The following is a 17,221-nucleotide window of genomic DNA, read 5'->3' on the forward strand; positions in this document are numbered from 1 at the left end:
CAGTTTAATTTATCATGTCTTTTTAAACGTGTACAAACAACAAATCAAGCTGTTTCCTCGCTGTGTGGATTAGTTGCTAAAAGACACACAGCATCTAAACTCTGTGCAGAAATGATGGCATTCTGCCTACGATATATTTCAATTTTGACTTTTCTGCGTTAACCACAAACAGCATAAAGTTGAACATAAAGGACAAAGTGCAACCAACAAGAAAGTCTATGTATTAAACTGATTGACATGAACTTAATGCTATTTATGATTATATAAACTCTAAAACAAGTAATAAAGTTTGATAATCTCACTACTGCAGCTGTCTTTCCTTCCTTGTTAGACATGAAATTAGAAATTTTGTTTTTGCATACAGCTTGAAAATGACAGTAAATGACAGTAAATTGCAGGATGATTACAGGATAAAGTGCAGCAGTGATTGAACAGTGAACAATTGAAATGTAAACATGCAGGAGAGGCAGTGTGCGATCACAGTGTACAGGTGAGTATTTCTAAAAAAACATTTGAATGTGCAGAAGTGATTGTGCAAAGGACATTAGTGCAAGAATGCATTTAGAAACCGACTGTGAAGGCAAACCCACTTTAAACATATCACTGACACCTAAAGGACACTGATTCACTAATTGTTACACAGCTAAAAATTGCTGACTTCTGCGATTTGGAAATTGAGTTTCTTCAAATCGCGACTATATTGAAAATGTGATTAATTAATTGTGCAGCTAGCAGGTACCAGCCAATCAGAATCCTCCTACCTGGTAACTGATGACTCTGGACTGTTTGATCCTCACTGCTGATTGGACAGGATCCTCCTCAGGCCCCGCCCAATCAGGCCCCGCCCCCTCAGGCTCCGCCCCCTCATGGTCCATCAGCAGGTGGTGGTCAGAGTGGGCGTGGTCAGCAGGACTGTGTGGGACTGGCTCTGCTTCATGTGTGCTGTCAGGGTGTTGCTCTGTGTGTGTGTCGTCAGGCTGTGTGTTGTCATGCTGTGTGTCGTCAGGCTGTGTGTTGTGTAACTGTATATTGTGTTGCTGTGTGTATCCAGTGTGTAACAGAGAGCGGTGGGTAACAGTCAGCACGTTGTTTCCTCTCCATCCTCTGAGTGAACACACTCTGAGAGCCGTAACACACACGCTGAGACCCACACACACACACCTGGACCACCACACCATGCTGTCCTGCTTACACACACACAGAGACACAGAGAGATACATGTAAAACACACAAATATATAGGCCTACATAAACCACACACACAGTAACACACACCGGGACCACCACAGCCTGCTGTCCTGCTGACACACAGAGACACAGAGATATACATGTAAACCACACAGAGACAAATATAAACTGACTGATGTTCTGGTTGATTCTGGGTGGTTCTGAATGATTCTGATCTCCCCCACATTACCAGCAGTGACCCATCAGACCCGGTTCTCCTACCTTCACCAGAACAGGAACCATGTGGTCGTCGTCCCTCAAAGAGAAGAAGAAGAAGGAACTTCCTGACACGTCCAGCAGGGGGCAGACCGAGTCCACCTGACCCCACACCGACACCCGCTGACCTCTGACCCTGGTCCAGAGAGAGAGGTTATCCAGAGGTCACAGCAGTCAGCACAGACAGGAACCAGAACCTCCACTTTAAACCATCTGAGGTCCAGACAGAACCCATCAGAACCAGAACCAGAACCACAGAGTAATCAGGGTAATTAACAGAGTTACAGCAGCAGGCTGTTTGTGTTTCCATGTCTTCGGTTCTTTAACTCTTGGATCACCTGCACCAGAACCTCCACTTTAAACCATCTGAGGTCCAGATAGAACCCATCAGAACCAGAACCAGAGACGGGTTTTAGAGCCTCAGTGTAATTAACAGAGTTACAGCAGCAGACTTTTTGTGTTTCCATGTCTTCGGTTCTTTAACTCTTGGACCACCTGCAGCCGTTATAGCAGAACCTGGAGCTGGTTGACCCAGGCTGGTGGTACCAGGATCTGACCATCAGGGGGCGCTGCAGACCCGGGTACCAGAACCATTTGGGTCTGATGGGTCAGATTAATGGACCTTAATACATGAACCAACATCTCTACCAGCCAGGACTCCAGTGGTGATCCAGATGTTCCTCAGCAATCATGAAGTTCTGCAGGTGAAGCTGTGACTGAGTGAAGCTGGTCTGGGTTACCTGAGCTCAGAAGTATTCATACCCTAACATGACACTCGCAGACCAAACATATTTTGTAACCTATATAATAGCTGATAACTAACTGCTTCTGCTTATGCGTTTTGTCCTTAATGCTGCTGTCGTCCTTGGGAGACATAATTTATTCCAGCAAGTATTGAGTTAATAAAGCAACTCAAGTCAGTGAGATAAACACAAAACAAATGAACGTTTTGCCGAATTAAAACAACAAAAAACGGCATCAGAACCAGCAGCACTTGACACACGACAAGGCCGAGGGAAGTGTATACAGAGCCCTTTAGGGGACATGGGGAAAATATATATTTTTTTGCGTTACCTCAGAATACTTTTGCGTTCCCTCGCAAAGGTTTTTGCGTTCCCTAGAGGAATGGCTGATTTATTTGTTGTGGTCTCTTGTCATTCACACAACAGTAAACCGTGAGAGCCGACATGAGTTTTGAAACTGCAAAGCTTTGTCTTAAGCGGAAGATCAGCCGTGAATCTATCTACACAGCACAGCGCATTCAGAAAGCTATGGTGCATTCAGGAGCATGGGACATTAGAAGTTTCAGAATAAAAAGCTAGCAGGTGTGCAAAATAAAAAAATAACCGAAATACAATTATAGAGCATTCAGTATTGTAAGAAAGCCCACACTGTTTCTGGATAGACAAAATATTGTATGAGTGAAGTTCTGTTCCGTTTTATGCCTCTTTCCTTGTAAATTTGAAATGTCCCATGCTCCTGAACGCACCATAGCTTTCTGACGCTCCCGAATGAATCTGCGGATCACTGTGGTCCACTCATGTCGGACTTGTTCTTTTTAAATTACACACTAACTCTGTAAACAGGCCATATAGGGAAGCTTAAAGTATAATGTTGTCGCCTCAAACGTACTTTTAAAGAACAACAGCAGCAGAAAAGGTAATTTTTAACTTACCACTGTGATCTCTGTTAGCGCTGTCCATAAGCAAGCTGCGGCCGCGGTGCATTCTGGGAAAGCGGCCAGCTGATGCAGGCTCGTTTCCGGGGAGGCAGGCCTTGGCCAATAGTTGTGAAGCTTTGCCGGTGACACCGCCCCCCTCTCCCCCCTCCCTCCCTGCCATCGTATAGGGGGTTTCAGGTGACGTCACGCTCACGTGACTACTCAGCGCGTCCGCCATATTGGGTGGCAGTCGTTTCGCACCGTTGACCTGCGTTGTATGACGCCTTAGGCAGTATTGGAAGTGAACAATGGTGAAAACGTGTTTAATGGTTGGTTGCACGGCCCGTGGAGGTGGAGATCAACGCTCTTTCTATCGCCTACCAGCCGTAATAGTGAATCAGTGTGAAAAAACAAAACAGCTCTCTGAACAACGCCGTCACCTATGGCTGACACGGATATCCAGGTCCGATTTGGACGGTGTTAAGCTGGAATACGCCAGAGTCTGCGGTGCTCACTTTGTCACAGGTAATTAACTGTTAAGTATTTAAAACATATAAGAAGAATATATTAATAATAGGGCTTGGGCGTTATGACTTATTACTTTCCGCCGGGCGGTGTTGCACCGCCCGGCTGACAGCCGGGCGGTGCAACACATTTGCAACACATTTGCGTCGGATTGTTTACATTTTTACCATCTTATTAAAACTCACCCGTCCACGTATGATGGCGATTTCCTTGATGTACATAACCAGATGTGAACTGGTTGTGAGCCTCTAGATCCTTGTAGGCTCTTATCCATTCGCGATACGATAATACGTGTACGACAACTAGAGATAAGGAAGTGTGCCACCCAATATGGCGGACCGGAAGTTGGCCAGTGACGTCAGTGAAAACACCCTATTAACATTAACAGCTGCAGTCAGACCAAGTGGAAAAAGAGGAAGTAATAAAACACCAAGTAGAAATACATGAAGTGGAAAAAGAGGAAGTAAAACGCAAAGTAGAAATAAACAAAGTGGAAAAAGAGGAAGTAAAAAAACACCAAGTAGAAATACAAGAAGTGGAAAAAAGGGAGAAGGAAATAAAAAGGGCAGGCAAAAATTGGGTTGGTAAAAAAACAGTTAGAAAAGTTAGAGGCAGAAATAAATGATTGTTTCAGAAATATAAGTTTAAAATAAATTAGAAAGAAATATTTATGGTGGAGTAAAAACATGCTTTAAAAATGTTGCTTTAAATACAAGAACTAGAAATACACGAAGTGGAAAAAGGGGAAAAGGAAATAAAAGGGCAGGTGTAAATCCTTTGGGTAAAAAAACAGCTAGAAATGTTAGAGGCAGAAATAAATGATTGTTTCAGAAATACAAGGGTTAAAAATAAGTCAGCATAAAAGCAAGAAGAAAAGTAAAAATAAAAGTGTAAGTTAAAATATATATTTTTTGATGAATAATTGATGAATTGTTGAAGAAATATCTTATTTTTATTATTTTGTCACAATAAATGGCACACAAATTAATATTATTAGACACTTTTCTTAAGCCATTTTATATTATTAAGTCCTTCATTTATTTCTGTGTGTATTTTTAATTATGGCAGGATTGGTCCTCCATAGCTGTGATCGTAGCTGGAGACTTTATAGCTTTTTTTATGGTATCTACTGCAGACAGTGAGACAGTGACGCAGTGAGACAGGTATGTTTATCAGACTGTTAAACAGGCCCAGCTACAACAGCACTGACTGACTTTAGCTAAACAGAGCTTTGGTTCAGGACTCTAAAGCTGTAAATAGATGGGAAGAACTGAGGATGAAATGATCAGATGGAAGGATTTAGAACCAAAGTTCCTACTCTGGATGATCTGCGTCCGTCTGAAGGAGAGACAGTATGCTGCTCATGGTATCCAGCTCTGATAAACTGTCTGGTAAAGCTGGCCATGTCACAGCGTAAGCAGCAGATAATGCTAATGTCAGCTGAGGACATCACCAGTTACTAAGAAAAACCAACATGCTGACATCCAGCTACCCAGCATGCATCCCTCTGGATGTAAACAGGCCTGTGATCAGCCATCAGCTGATGTTAAATTACTTTAAAGATCTACAACAGTGTTATGCCAGAAGCTGGTTTAATATGATTATTATTATTAATTATAATTTGGTATTATAATTTAGATATTAAGTCATTCAACTCAAAATTCTGCTATAACAAAATATAGTTCAAATGGTGGTGATGTTAGCTATAAGCTTATAATGATTTATACCACTAATGCATTAATTACTAGCTGTGCTGTCCTCGCCCTGAGTTTTCCAATTTTTCAGCCGGCTAGACAGCCAGACAACGACGCTCCAATAACAACTTCTTTTTCTTTTCAGTTGTTTATTGCAGAGTGGCCTCCAACCACTGCCATCACTTTAGCCGTCGTAGGCTGTCAAATACAAGGCTTAATATTAGAAACAAACATTGCAATCAGCCACTCCTGCTGCAAGCTCAAAATAAAACATTTTCTTAATAACTTTCAGCGTACAATTATTTACACCAGTTACATAAGGCAAACAGACAGTTTTGTGTTCAAAATTAATCAATACTTACAAACAAATCTCGTCCGAAACACAACGTGAAAGATAATAATCAGCTTAGTGCACAACTGCTTGGTGCTGCGTTCCACCATCTTGGATTTACACCTCCCTTCCCCCTTTCCTTTTAACGTCATCAAAACAAACAATAAAATGTCCACTAGGGGGCGCCCTAATGCGGTCTTCAACCCACGAAAGGCAGCACACTAGCTGTTATGAACTCATTTATGCTGGAATAAATGATCTGGTCAGATTTTAACCGACAAGGTTTATCCGGCAGACTGTGAGAACCCCAATATATAACTGCAATCAGAGTTTAAATCAGGGGTGTTAAAACATACGGCCCACGGGCCGGATCCGGCCCGCCGAACAATTTAGTCCGGCCCAGTGGCTAAATGCATTACCATTATTAAAAATGTTTTATTTTTTTTTCTCCAGTGTCCTGTCTGGCAATGTGGCAATAAGAATTGTTGTCTTAATGGCAAAAAGAGTTAATCAGATGTGACTTTCACAAGTGGAGCAGTACTGATTTTGCCATAGTGCTCCGCTTGATTTATGAATGTGAATAGTTTTATTATTATTCATGCGGGGAATATCTCAAATGATATGGACACTACAATGGGAAAGTAGGAGAGGAAAGGAAGAACAAGAAGGAAAAAAAGAAAAGGTGAAAGAAAGAGGAGATAAAAGGAAGAGAATGATAAAACAATTATTGAAAAAAAAACATGTACTTTGTTTAATTGAAAATCTGCAGTTCCTATATTGTCCACGAGGGGCGCTGTGTTTTAATTAGCAGATTAAGCTTCGGGTGTGGAAAATTTTAAATAATTTCTTAATTTTTATCTGTTTGATGTATTTTGTCATGCAGGACAGTGTTTTTAAGTTCCAAAAAATGTGAATAAATGTTTTTCAACATTGTATAATCACTGTGATCAGTTCCTATGCATAATGCACAAGTAAATGTTTAACTGAGTAAAAGTATTGTTGAAATTGCACATACTTTTCTTAAAAACGCTGAGATTATTCATAATATATTGTGTAAAAGTGAAATTAACTTAATATTAAAATCAACAACAAGTCCACATTTATTAGTTATATTTAATCTTGCAATGAGTTAACTCGTATGGCCCTCTTGAGATCAGATTAAGCTGAATGCGGCCCCTCAACCAAAATGAGTTTGACACCCCTTGTTTAAATCTTTATTCCTTATCATCAATCCACTGTTAAACAATGGATTAAAATGAGCGGTTAGCAAATCTAAGTCCAGCTCACGGTTGTTTAACACCACCTTCAAAACATCGGCATCTGACGTAGCAGCATTGACAGACAGGACGGCTTTGAGAATCTCACTGGACGCTTTGATGTCTTACAAAGCTATCAGCTAAGCTACCTACAGTTCAGTCACCCAACACCTTCCCAAGATGGCGACTATGATGGCGTATGATCTACAAACCTGCGTGATGCGTGAGGGGAGGTCCTGATGATGCAGTCAGTGCTTACACTAAAGCAGGGCGGTGCCTTGGCCAGAGGGGAACGGCTGACTGAACAGTTAAACAAACCGTGAACTGATCTCTAACAAAGAGATTTAAATGCTGATAAGAAGGAAGCAAAGATGGAAACGATGAGAGAGAGGAAAAAGATGGAAGAATTCAGAAAAAGAGTTACAGAAGGACCCGCCGTGGGGTCTTTACGAACCACAAAACAATCACAGCAAAAATCTATTGTAAAAATGCATGCACACACAAAGAAAGATATTCAACGGTTAAAACACTCCACCTTGGAGTAAACAGCATTTACTAAGTCCCTAACACCTGCCCAGGCACAGCTTTATCACCATAAGGTGAAAAAGAAAGAAGTTACTTTGAGGGGATTCAGGAGTGAAGTCCTGTCTCCGGGGTCTGCCAGTGTCCTGGAGCTCTGACGGCTGCAGGTGAGCGGTTGTAGGCAGGAGCGAGCAGCAGCAGGGACGGGATGAGGAGGCTCCATCGTCTCTTCCTCAGGGCTTACAGTCACTTTGTTGGCCAGGCAAAGCGGGGTCCTCTTTAGATCACTGGGAGATAAGGCTCTCAGTCTTTGATCAGAGGGAATTAAAAAGTACTTTTTAAGTCGACCTCCTGCGTTCAAAGCAGGGAATAAAGTTTTTTTTCGAAAAATCTCGATCCAGCGAGAAACTCGAGCACGTGGCGTGGGGGGGGGGGGGGGTAAACAGCTGTGTGTCTTCTCAGGTTGGCGGTGTGCCAGGGAAGAAGGGAGATTGTCGTGCGTGACCACAATAAATACATTTTCCCTAGTAACGTTATCTCTCCGCTCTATTGTTAGGGCGGCGGCCATTTTTGGGCTGTGTTGAATGATGGGAGTTGGTGGCCATTTTGACCACATTGCATCATGGGAAATGCAGTCTGTCACGTCCCGAATTAATGCCATTCGTCATCTCTGAACTGGCATTACAACGTTGTATGCAGCAGATAATGCTAATGTCAGCTGAGGACATCACCAGTTACTAAGGAAAACCAACATGCTGACTGCCAGCTTCCCAGCATGCATCCCTCTGAATGTAAGCAGGCCTGTGATCAGCCATCAGCTGATGTTAAATTACTTTAATCATCTACAACAGATACTTCCAGTGACGTCATGGATGTGCTTGCAGTGTCTTAAATGTCTACTAAGCAACCGGGGTTGATTTTCCAGCGAGGCTCCCCCCAGAGGGCGAAAGTAAAAGTGCACTGTCGTAAAGATGCTCAGCTGTTCTGGTTTCTCCATCAAGCCAGGCGCGGTTGTTTTGAGCTTAGCAGACAGGCGAACGCAACGAAAAGTGGAAAAAACGGCAGTACAAACAATGACTAACACAGTGAAGGTATGAACATGCACACAGAGAGAGAGAGAAACCATTCCAATGCAGCGGGGGGGGGGAGAGAGAGACTAGCTTTGCGCGCATATCGAGTTGGTTTTTTTTATTATTATTATTTTCTTGAAATGTCGGCGAGGCGGTAGCGTCAGGGAAACCCTACAATGTTACTTACAATCGCATCAGCAGAAACGCAAGGTCCGCGTCAGCCTTGCAGCCTTCTTTTTCTTTTAGCTCTCGCCAATCAGAAAAAGCTTGCCCGATGTTCACCCGTGTACGACTCCTCTCTCTGTCCAGAGCCCTTTTCCTCTTTCTTGCCTGCTCCAACATGGGCTTTCGCTGTTTTCTCGCTGGTTCCGCCATGATAACTGCACAAATATCGCCACTGCGCTACCAACGAGCATGCCTTTCACTGCGGGCGTGTAGCAGTTCTCGCCTTAAAGCAAGACCGACTCTCGCTCCTGTAATTACAAGTGCGGTATTTCCCCCACAGACCACCAGGGCGGCCGAGAAAACCTTAGTTCGACCTGAAATGACTCGTTTAATCACCCAGAACGGTATGGAACACATTAATTAACTGAAAAATGTTGCATAGTATGCCTTTAATTGAACTCCGCTGGGTGTCATTTAAAATAAGAGTGACAACTAAAATAACTCGACGCTGAAACATAAAACATACATTCACGTAACATGAGTTCCTCCGCTGGACAAAGAAGACAAGATGAAGTAGACCCCTGGAGATGAAAAGACGATAATAAGCTGAATCCACCGAGCCCGACTAGCAAACACACGTTTAGTAGCAACACAAGTAAATCAGACTGAACGGTGCTGGAAGAACTGAGAAAACTCAGAAAAGATGGACATAACCACACTAAGATGGTTCTTAGCCGCGTGGAACAATCTGTTTCAGACATAAACGACCAGCTGGTGGAGCACGAAGAAAGAACGGGGAGATTTGAGGAGAGACTCGGCACAGCAGAAGATACAGAGCTGCACCACCAGAGGGCGCTAAGGTACCTGCTGCACCGTGATATTTAACTTTGGGCAAAGTGTGAGGAACTCCAAAACAGGCTGAGAAGAAGGTTGGTATTTAACACGTTACAAAACATGAACAATATCAAGGAAAATGGGAATTAAATGGTATAATTGAGGACATTACATGGGTGGACATATGTACCGACTGTCAAGGGGGAATTAGCAGCCAACTATGAAAAGAGTTTGACTAGAATGTGAAGATCAGATACTTTAATACTCCCTTTATCATCTCCTCATTAAAAAAAAATCCCAGTGTAGCATTATGTTGGTGAGACACCACACACATTGTTTGGGATTGTCCAGTGATATGAGGTTTTTAGGACAATATTAAAAAGGAAATAGAGGGAATATTGAAGTAAAGCTGATGCCTGAACCTGTGGTGTTTTTGTAGGGAGCCATACCTAAAAGCAGATATAACAGATCAGAGGTTTATATTGAGGGTTCTTTTATTGGTAGCAGAGAAAATTATTACTGTGCACTGGAGAGATGTAAAACCACCAACTATAAATCAGTGGGTCCAGAGACTGAAACATGTTTACACAATGGAGAGAATGACTGCAGCCTGCAGCTAACTATGGACACTTTTATACAACGATGGACGTGTATTCAGAGTATCTGGGTGTCTGATGGATGATGGGAGGAGGAGATGTTACTGGAAGGAGACGTCTGATGGAGTTCCTCTTTGGGTCCAGAAGAGGTTCTGATGGTTTATTATTACTGAATAATTATATTTTAATAGTTTTATCAGTGACTGACCCTCAGCGGCTCAGAATCAAACTAAATATATTTCCTATTAATGTTCCACACAGATAAAACAGTAATAGTTCAGTAATAGTACATTTATAAAGGTCAGAAGAGGTTCTGATGGTTTATTATTACTGAATAATTATATTTTAATAGTTTTATCAGTGACTGACCCTCAGCGGCCCAGAATCAAACTAAATATATCTCCTATTAATGTTCCACACACATAAAAAAGTAATAGTTCAGTAATAGTATATAAATAGAAGGGTCAGAAGAGGTTCTGATGGTTTATTATTACTGAATAATTATATTTTAATAGTTTTATCAGTGACTGACCCTCAGCGGCTCAGAATCAAACTAAATATATTTTTCATATTAATGTTCCACACACATAAAACATTAATAGTTCAGTAATAGTATATATATAGAAGGGTCAGAAGAGGTTCTGATGGTTTCAACCACATGAGGTTCTTCTCAATAATCACAGAACCTAGAAAACCTGGGATATTGTCCTGTTTGTTAGACTCTTATTTTGAAAAGCTCAGATAGTATCAGGTGGAGGTTCTGGTTCTCCTCCTGGTCTCCAATAGGAGGTCATGTGACCTACCTGTTCCTCAGCACACCTGCAGCCTCTCTGACGCTCATCGCTCCATCAAGCCCCGCCCCTCCTACACTTGCAGCCAATCCCTGCTCAGCTCTAGGACACAGCAGGACCGGAGAACCAATCACCTCCAAGTATCCTCTGTCCTGGTCCTGCCCCGAGGCATCATGGGGGATGTAGTTCCAGTGAGGCAGGAAGACTGGTCTGTTCATCCACAGGGGAGACGGACAGACCATCTGGAGACAGGTGAGACAGAGACAGGTCCACCAGGTGAGACAGAGACAGATGAGGCAGAGACAGGTGAGACAGAGACAGGTGAGACAGAGACAGGTCCACCAGGTGAGACAGAGACATGTTAGGCAGAGACAGGTGAGACAGTCAGGTGAGACAGACACAGGTGAGACAGAGATAGGTGAGACAGAGACATGTTAGGCAGAGACAGGTGAGACAGTCAGGTGAGACAGAGACAGGTCCACCAGGTGAGACAGAGACAGGTGAGGAAGTGACAGGTGAGGTAGAGACAGGTAAGACAGAGACAGGTCCACCAGGTGAGACAGAGACAGGTGAGACGGAGACAGGTGAGACAGAGACAGGTGAGACAGAGACAGGTGAGACAGAGACAGGTGAGACAGACAGGTGAGGCAGAGACAGGTGAGACAGAGACAGGTGAGACAGACAGGTGAGGCAGAGACAGGTGAGAGAGGCATAGCTGCGTTTACATGGACAAAAGTAACCAGAGTAAAGTGCCTCATATTACGGTCTTTATAGGAACAATAAATGTTCCTAAACATCTATTCAGCGTTCCTGCAGTTCTCTTCATGGAGGAACAATGAGTTCACTGGCTAAATAAATCCTGATTTTCCAAAGTAAATCTTTAAAATTGTAAACGTGAATTAAAGCTGTAGTTGGTAATCCTGATCAGAAACACCTTTTGTTTTCTGGGTGAAAGCAGAAAGCAGACCAGAGAGGATGGGGGAGGTTTTTTTTACCTGAGCAGCAGAAGAACAGGTAAGACGTTCTGCAGCAGGTATTCAGAAACTCTACCTTTACTCTATTAAACAGATTTATCATCCAGTTGAGGAACGTACAACAGAACCCAGGACCTTTTCACATGGTGAAACCAGTGACCCATTCCTATTGGTTCTGTCTTCTGAGCTGCCAGAACGGACCAGAACCAGGTTCTAAGAACTCTGTGATACACCTGCAGCCTCAGCAGCATGAGCTGATGGTCTGTCTGCCTCACATAACCACTGGAGGCCACGCTGGTTCTGGTTCTGTCATTCTGACCGGGCCACACTGCCCTGACTGCTGTGTTAGATGGACCCAGATTAAAGATCGGTATAAAAATAAAAGGTTCAGCATGAACCTCTGGTCTCAGTCAGAATATATTCCCTCTGAGTCTGATCTCAGCAAGAGACCACCAGGTGACGCAGAGACCGGTCAAACAGCAGTCAGACTGTTTACAGGAGGAATTCCTATCAGCCAGGGCCATAAACGGGTTTAATTGATTAATTCAATGTGACAGTTTTAAGGAAATCAGGATTTTATTTAGCCAATTAACTCATTGTTCCTCCATGAAGACAACAGCAGAAACGCTGACTAGACGTTTTAGCAACATTTATTGTTAAATCACTGTAAAGACCATTATATGAGGCACTTTCATTTATTCATTTACTTTTTATCTTAAGTTGCAGCACTGCAGTGAAGCCTGCTCTCAGCTAAAGAGGAGCGAGACCCTACAGTGAAACTTTAGCACCATGACGGTAATAATTTTAATTTATTTCTTTAATTTGTTTATGTATTTATTTAATGATTCAGTTATCATTATTTTAGATATGTTTATTACAGTCATATGAAAAAGTTTGGGCACCCCTATTATTCTTAATTATTTTTATTTCTAAATATTTGGGTGCTTGCAACAGCTATTTCAGTTTGATATATCTAATAACTGATGGACACAGTAATATTTCAGTATTTAATTGAGGTTTATTGGACTAACAGAAAATGTGAAATATGCATTAAAACAAAATTTGACAGGTGCAAAAATATGGGCACCTCAGCAAAAAAATAGACATTAATATTTAGTAGATCCTCCTTTTGCAAAAACAACAGCCTCTAGTCGCTTCCTGTAGCTTTTAATGAGTTCCTGGATCCTGGATGAAGGGATTTTTGACCATTCTTCTTTGCAAAAAAATTCCAGTTCAGTTAGGTTTGATGGTCGCCGAGCATGGACAGCCTGCTTCAAATCATCCCACAGATGTTCAATGATATTCAGGTCTGGGGATTGGGATGGCCATTCCAGAACATTGGAATTGTTCCTCTGCATGAATGCCTGAGTAGATTTGGAGCGGTGTTTTGGATCATTGTCTTGCTGAAATATCCATCCCCGGCGTAACTTCAACTTCGTAACTGATTCTTGAACATTATTCTCAAGAATCTGCTGATATTGAGTGGAATCCATGCGACCCTCAACTTTAACAAGATTCCTAGTGCCAGCATTGGCAACACAGCCCCAAAGCATGATGGAACCTCCACCAAATTTTACAGTGGGTAGCAAGTGTTTTTCTTGGAATGCTGTGTTTTTTTGCCGCCACGCATAACGCTTTTTTTTATGACCAAACAACTCAATCTTTGTTTCATCAGTCCACAGGACCTTATTCCAAAATGAAGCTGGCTTGTCCAAATGTGCTTTTGCATACCTCAAGCGACTCTGTTTGTGGCGTGTCTGCAGAAAAGGCTTCTGTCGCATCACTCTCCCATACAGCTTCTCCTGGTGCAAAGTGCGCTGAATTGTTGAACGATGCACAGTGACACCATCTGCAGCAAGATGATGCTGGAGGTCTTTGGAGGTGGTCTGTGGGTTGTCCTTGACAATTCTCACTATTCTTCTTCTCTGCCTCTCTGATATTTTTCTTGGCCTCCCACTTCTGGGCTTAACCAGAACTGTCCCTGTGGTCTTCCATTTCCTTACTATGTTCCTCACAGTGGAAACAGACAGTTTAAATCTCTGAGACGACTTTTTGTATCCTTCCCCTGAACGACTATGTTGAACAATCTTTGTTTTCAGATCATTCGAGAGTTGTTTTGAGGTGCCCATGATGAATCTTCAGAGGAGATTCAAACAGGAGAACAACTTGCAACTGGCCACCTTAAATACATTTTCTCATGATTGGATACACCTGGCTATGAAGTTCTAATCTTAATGAAGTTACCAAACCAATTTTGTGTTTCAGTAAGTCAATGAAAATCAGTTAAGGGTATTCAGATTAATAAAATGATTAGGGTACCCAAATTTTTGCACTTGTCAGTTTTTGTTTTAATGCATATTTCACATTTTCTGTTAGTCCAATAAACCTCAATTAAATACTGAAATATTACTGTGTCCATCAGTTATTAGATATATCAAACTGAAATAGCTGTTGCAAACACCCGAATATTTAGAAATAAAAAAATTAAGATTAATAGGGGTGCCCAAACTTTTTCATATGACTGTATGTTCCATGCTTTACAGTTTTCATTGTTTTTAGAAGCAACATTTCTAAATAACACATCTGGAGCTCTGATCATAAATCATGACGCTTTGTGTAAGGTTTATACCATCAGAACCTCACACAGACCCATTCCTACAACCAACACTCTGTTTTTGTTTTCTGTGGTTGTTTGTATTCCACTAATCAATAAAGTTTTGTTGTTTTAACTTTTCTCACAACGGGCAGCAGCAACGTCTTCTTCTGTGGTTTTTAGGGTCAGAGTTAATTTATTCTGAATAAAGCCTGGTCTGTGTAAAGTTTCACCACGATTAACTGATTTTATGCTGAAATAAACAATGTTTTCAGATTATTTCTCTGTTTCAGTCTGATCAGGGAATTCTGTGCATTTAAACACAGTTACTGAGTTTATTAAGTTTATTCAGTAACACAGAGAATAAACGTTTAATAATTTAAACACCCATCAGTGGAGGGAGAAGGCTTCATCCCTTCAGGACCCAACCTGGTTCTGGGACTCTGGGTACCAATAGTTCTGGGTGTCAATAGAATCTGTACCTTAGTTCTATTAGCAGAAAGATTTAACATTTAAATGACAACCACTGCAGCTAATCTTTATTTTTTAAGGCAATAAAACAAGGGAGGACTTTAATAGTTATTATTATTATTATTAATTATTATTATTATTATATCACTGAGGGACAGATGGAGGACAAATTAAGTTAGGCTCCGCCCCCTCCTGCTTACCTCACATCTGACGTTGCCGCTGTCGTCCGTCAACCTCCACTCTCCGCCCCGCCCCTCTCTGAGCCAGCCAATCAGCAGCAGGTTGACCCTGGGCAGCGCCCTTTGACCCGGCAGACTAAGCTCCGCCTCCCTGAGCCAGGCTCGATGCTGATTGGTGCTCCAGGACAGGTTGCTGACACAGGCCAGGTGCTGCTGGGAGAGCAGCTCAGAGACGCTCAGAGGTCTGGAGGCAGAAAGAACACCTGTCAGGGTCATGTGACCTGATGTCAGCAGGTGGGCGGGGCCTACAGGTCTGGAGGCAGAGAGAACACCTGTCAGGGTCATTTGACCTGATGTCAGCAGGTGGGCGGGGCCTACAGCTCTGGAGGCAGAAAGAACACCTGTCAGGGTCATGTGACCTGATGTCAGTAGGTGGGCGGGGCCTACAGGTCTGGAGGCAGAAAGAACACCTGTCAGGGTCATGTGACCTGATGTCAGCAGGTGGGCGGGGCCTACAGCTCTGGAGGCGGAGAGAACACCTGTCAGGGTCATGTGACCTGATGTCAGCAGGTGGGCGGGGCCTACAGGTCTGGAGGCAGAAAGAACACCTGTCAGGGTCATGTGACCTGATGTCAGCAGGTGGGCGGGGCCTACAGATCTGGACGCAGAAAGAACACCTGTCAGGGTCATGTGACCTGATGTCAGCAGGTGGGCGGGGCCTACAGATCTGGACGCAGAAAGAACACCTGTCAGGGTCATGTGACCTGATGTCAGCAGGTGGGCGGGGCCTACAGGTCTGGAGGCAGAGAGAACACCTGTCAGGGTCATGTGACCTGATGTCGGTAGGTGGGCGGGGCCTACAGGTCTGGAGGCAGAGAGAACACCTGTCAGGGTCATGTGACCTGATGTCAGCAGGTGGGCGGGGCCTACAGGTCTGGATGCAGAGAGAACACCTGTCAGGGTCATGTGACCTGATGTCGGTAGGTGGGCGGGGCCTACAGGTCTGGAGGCAGAGAGAACACCTGTCAGGGTCATGTGACCTGATGTCAGCAGGTGGGCGGGGCCTACAGGTCTGGATGCAGAGAGAACACCTGTCAGGGTCATGTGACCTGATGTCGGTAGGTGGGCGGGGCCTACAGGTCTGGAGGCAGAGAGAACACCTGTCAGGGTCATGTGACCTGATGTCAGCAGGTGGGCGGGGCCTACTGACACCTCCAGGTTCACATTGTCTGGCTGTCCTGGATCCTGTTCTGGTTCAGAGGCCTCCAGCTGCTGATGGATGCACCAAAGTTCTGGTCCAAGCAGCAGAACTCTGCAGACGGTCCAGAACTGTCTGCTGCTACACTTATAAACCACTCTAATGTGGATTTATTTAAAAATAAAGACTGGAACCTCAACAAACTGAATCTCTGCACCAGAACCGTTCCTACAGGTCCAGCCTGGAGTCAGTCTGCTGCAGCAGGAACCTCATGGTCTGGTCCAAGCAGCAGAACTTCTTCAGACGGAACCAGAACTGTCTGCAGCTACGCTTATAAATCTTTTTAAACTGAATGAGGTGTGAGAACTGCTGTTCTCTAGCTCTGTGGTTTTCTCTTCAGGTTCTCTGTTCATCAGAACCTCCAGAACCAGTTCCTCATGGCGACAGCTGGATCTGGTGATGAAGAACATCTGCTAACCTCATAGAGAACCACCATGAGACCCACAGCAGAACCTTTTTATTCTGAAATGTGTTCCTCCTCAGACCTGCAGCTCAGTAAACCGTCTCATTCTTTACGCTCTGGATCATCTCAACTAGAGGCTGGGCTCCTAAGTTCTGGTTCTGCTGGGTTCTGGGCTCAGTCTGAGGTTCTGCTGGGTTCTCCAATCACCACAGCGTTCCAGTGAGCCCGTCTGGCAGCTCTGATGTTTCTGTTCTCAGGACAGGGATCTCATTTGGACCACAGCAGCTTCAGAGGTTCTGAGGAGATCCACAAATTCTCTGAGGTCCATTTAGTCCATGGGACCTCTGGCTTTGGCCTTCATGGAGCTCCTCTCTGCAGGATGAAGTCTCTGTGTCCACCTACAGCAATCCCCAGCAGCAGGTTCTGGAGGTCCTAACTGGTTCTAACTGGTTCTGGC

At 43.5% G+C, this 17,221-nt stretch overlaps 1 protein-coding gene and 1 long non-coding RNA gene across 5 annotated transcripts in view; both read right to left on the minus strand.

Annotated features, from left to right (window-relative positions):
• LOC105923223 (CST complex subunit CTC1) overlaps positions 1–17,221 on the minus strand; it is a 51,668-nt gene that overhangs the window by 31,373 nt on the left and 3,074 nt on the right. For 2 of the 4 annotated variants that reach the window (XM_036131076.1, XM_036131073.1), the window contains exons 4-8: positions 15,125–15,347; positions 10,899–11,128; positions 1,449–1,578; positions 846–1,187; positions 762–815 (exon numbers count right to left, since the gene is read on the minus strand). In XM_036131076.1, coding sequence (XP_035986969.1) covers positions 762–815; positions 846–1,187; positions 1,449–1,578; positions 10,899–11,128; positions 15,125–15,347 — 979 coding nt within the window. Of the gene's footprint in view, positions 1–761; positions 816–845; positions 1,188–1,274; positions 1,298–1,448; positions 1,579–10,898; positions 11,129–15,124; positions 15,348–17,221 lie in introns of all 4 variants that reach the window. The other 2 variants (XM_036131075.1, XM_036131074.1) reach the window with 2 other exon arrangements.
• Positions 5,460–5,869, minus strand: LOC118560246. Its single transcript, XR_004929212.1, has 2 exons — positions 5,684–5,869; positions 5,460–5,519 (listed from the first exon to the last, which is right to left on the minus strand). It is a non-coding gene; the product is annotated as an uncharacterized LOC118560246 (long non-coding RNA).

The sequence above is a fragment of the Fundulus heteroclitus genome, unplaced genomic scaffold (genome assembly GCF_011125445.2).
Source record: "Fundulus heteroclitus isolate FHET01 unplaced genomic scaffold, MU-UCD_Fhet_4.1 scaffold_41, whole genome shotgun sequence".
Taxonomy (NCBI): domain Eukaryota; kingdom Metazoa; phylum Chordata; class Actinopteri; order Cyprinodontiformes; family Fundulidae; genus Fundulus; species Fundulus heteroclitus.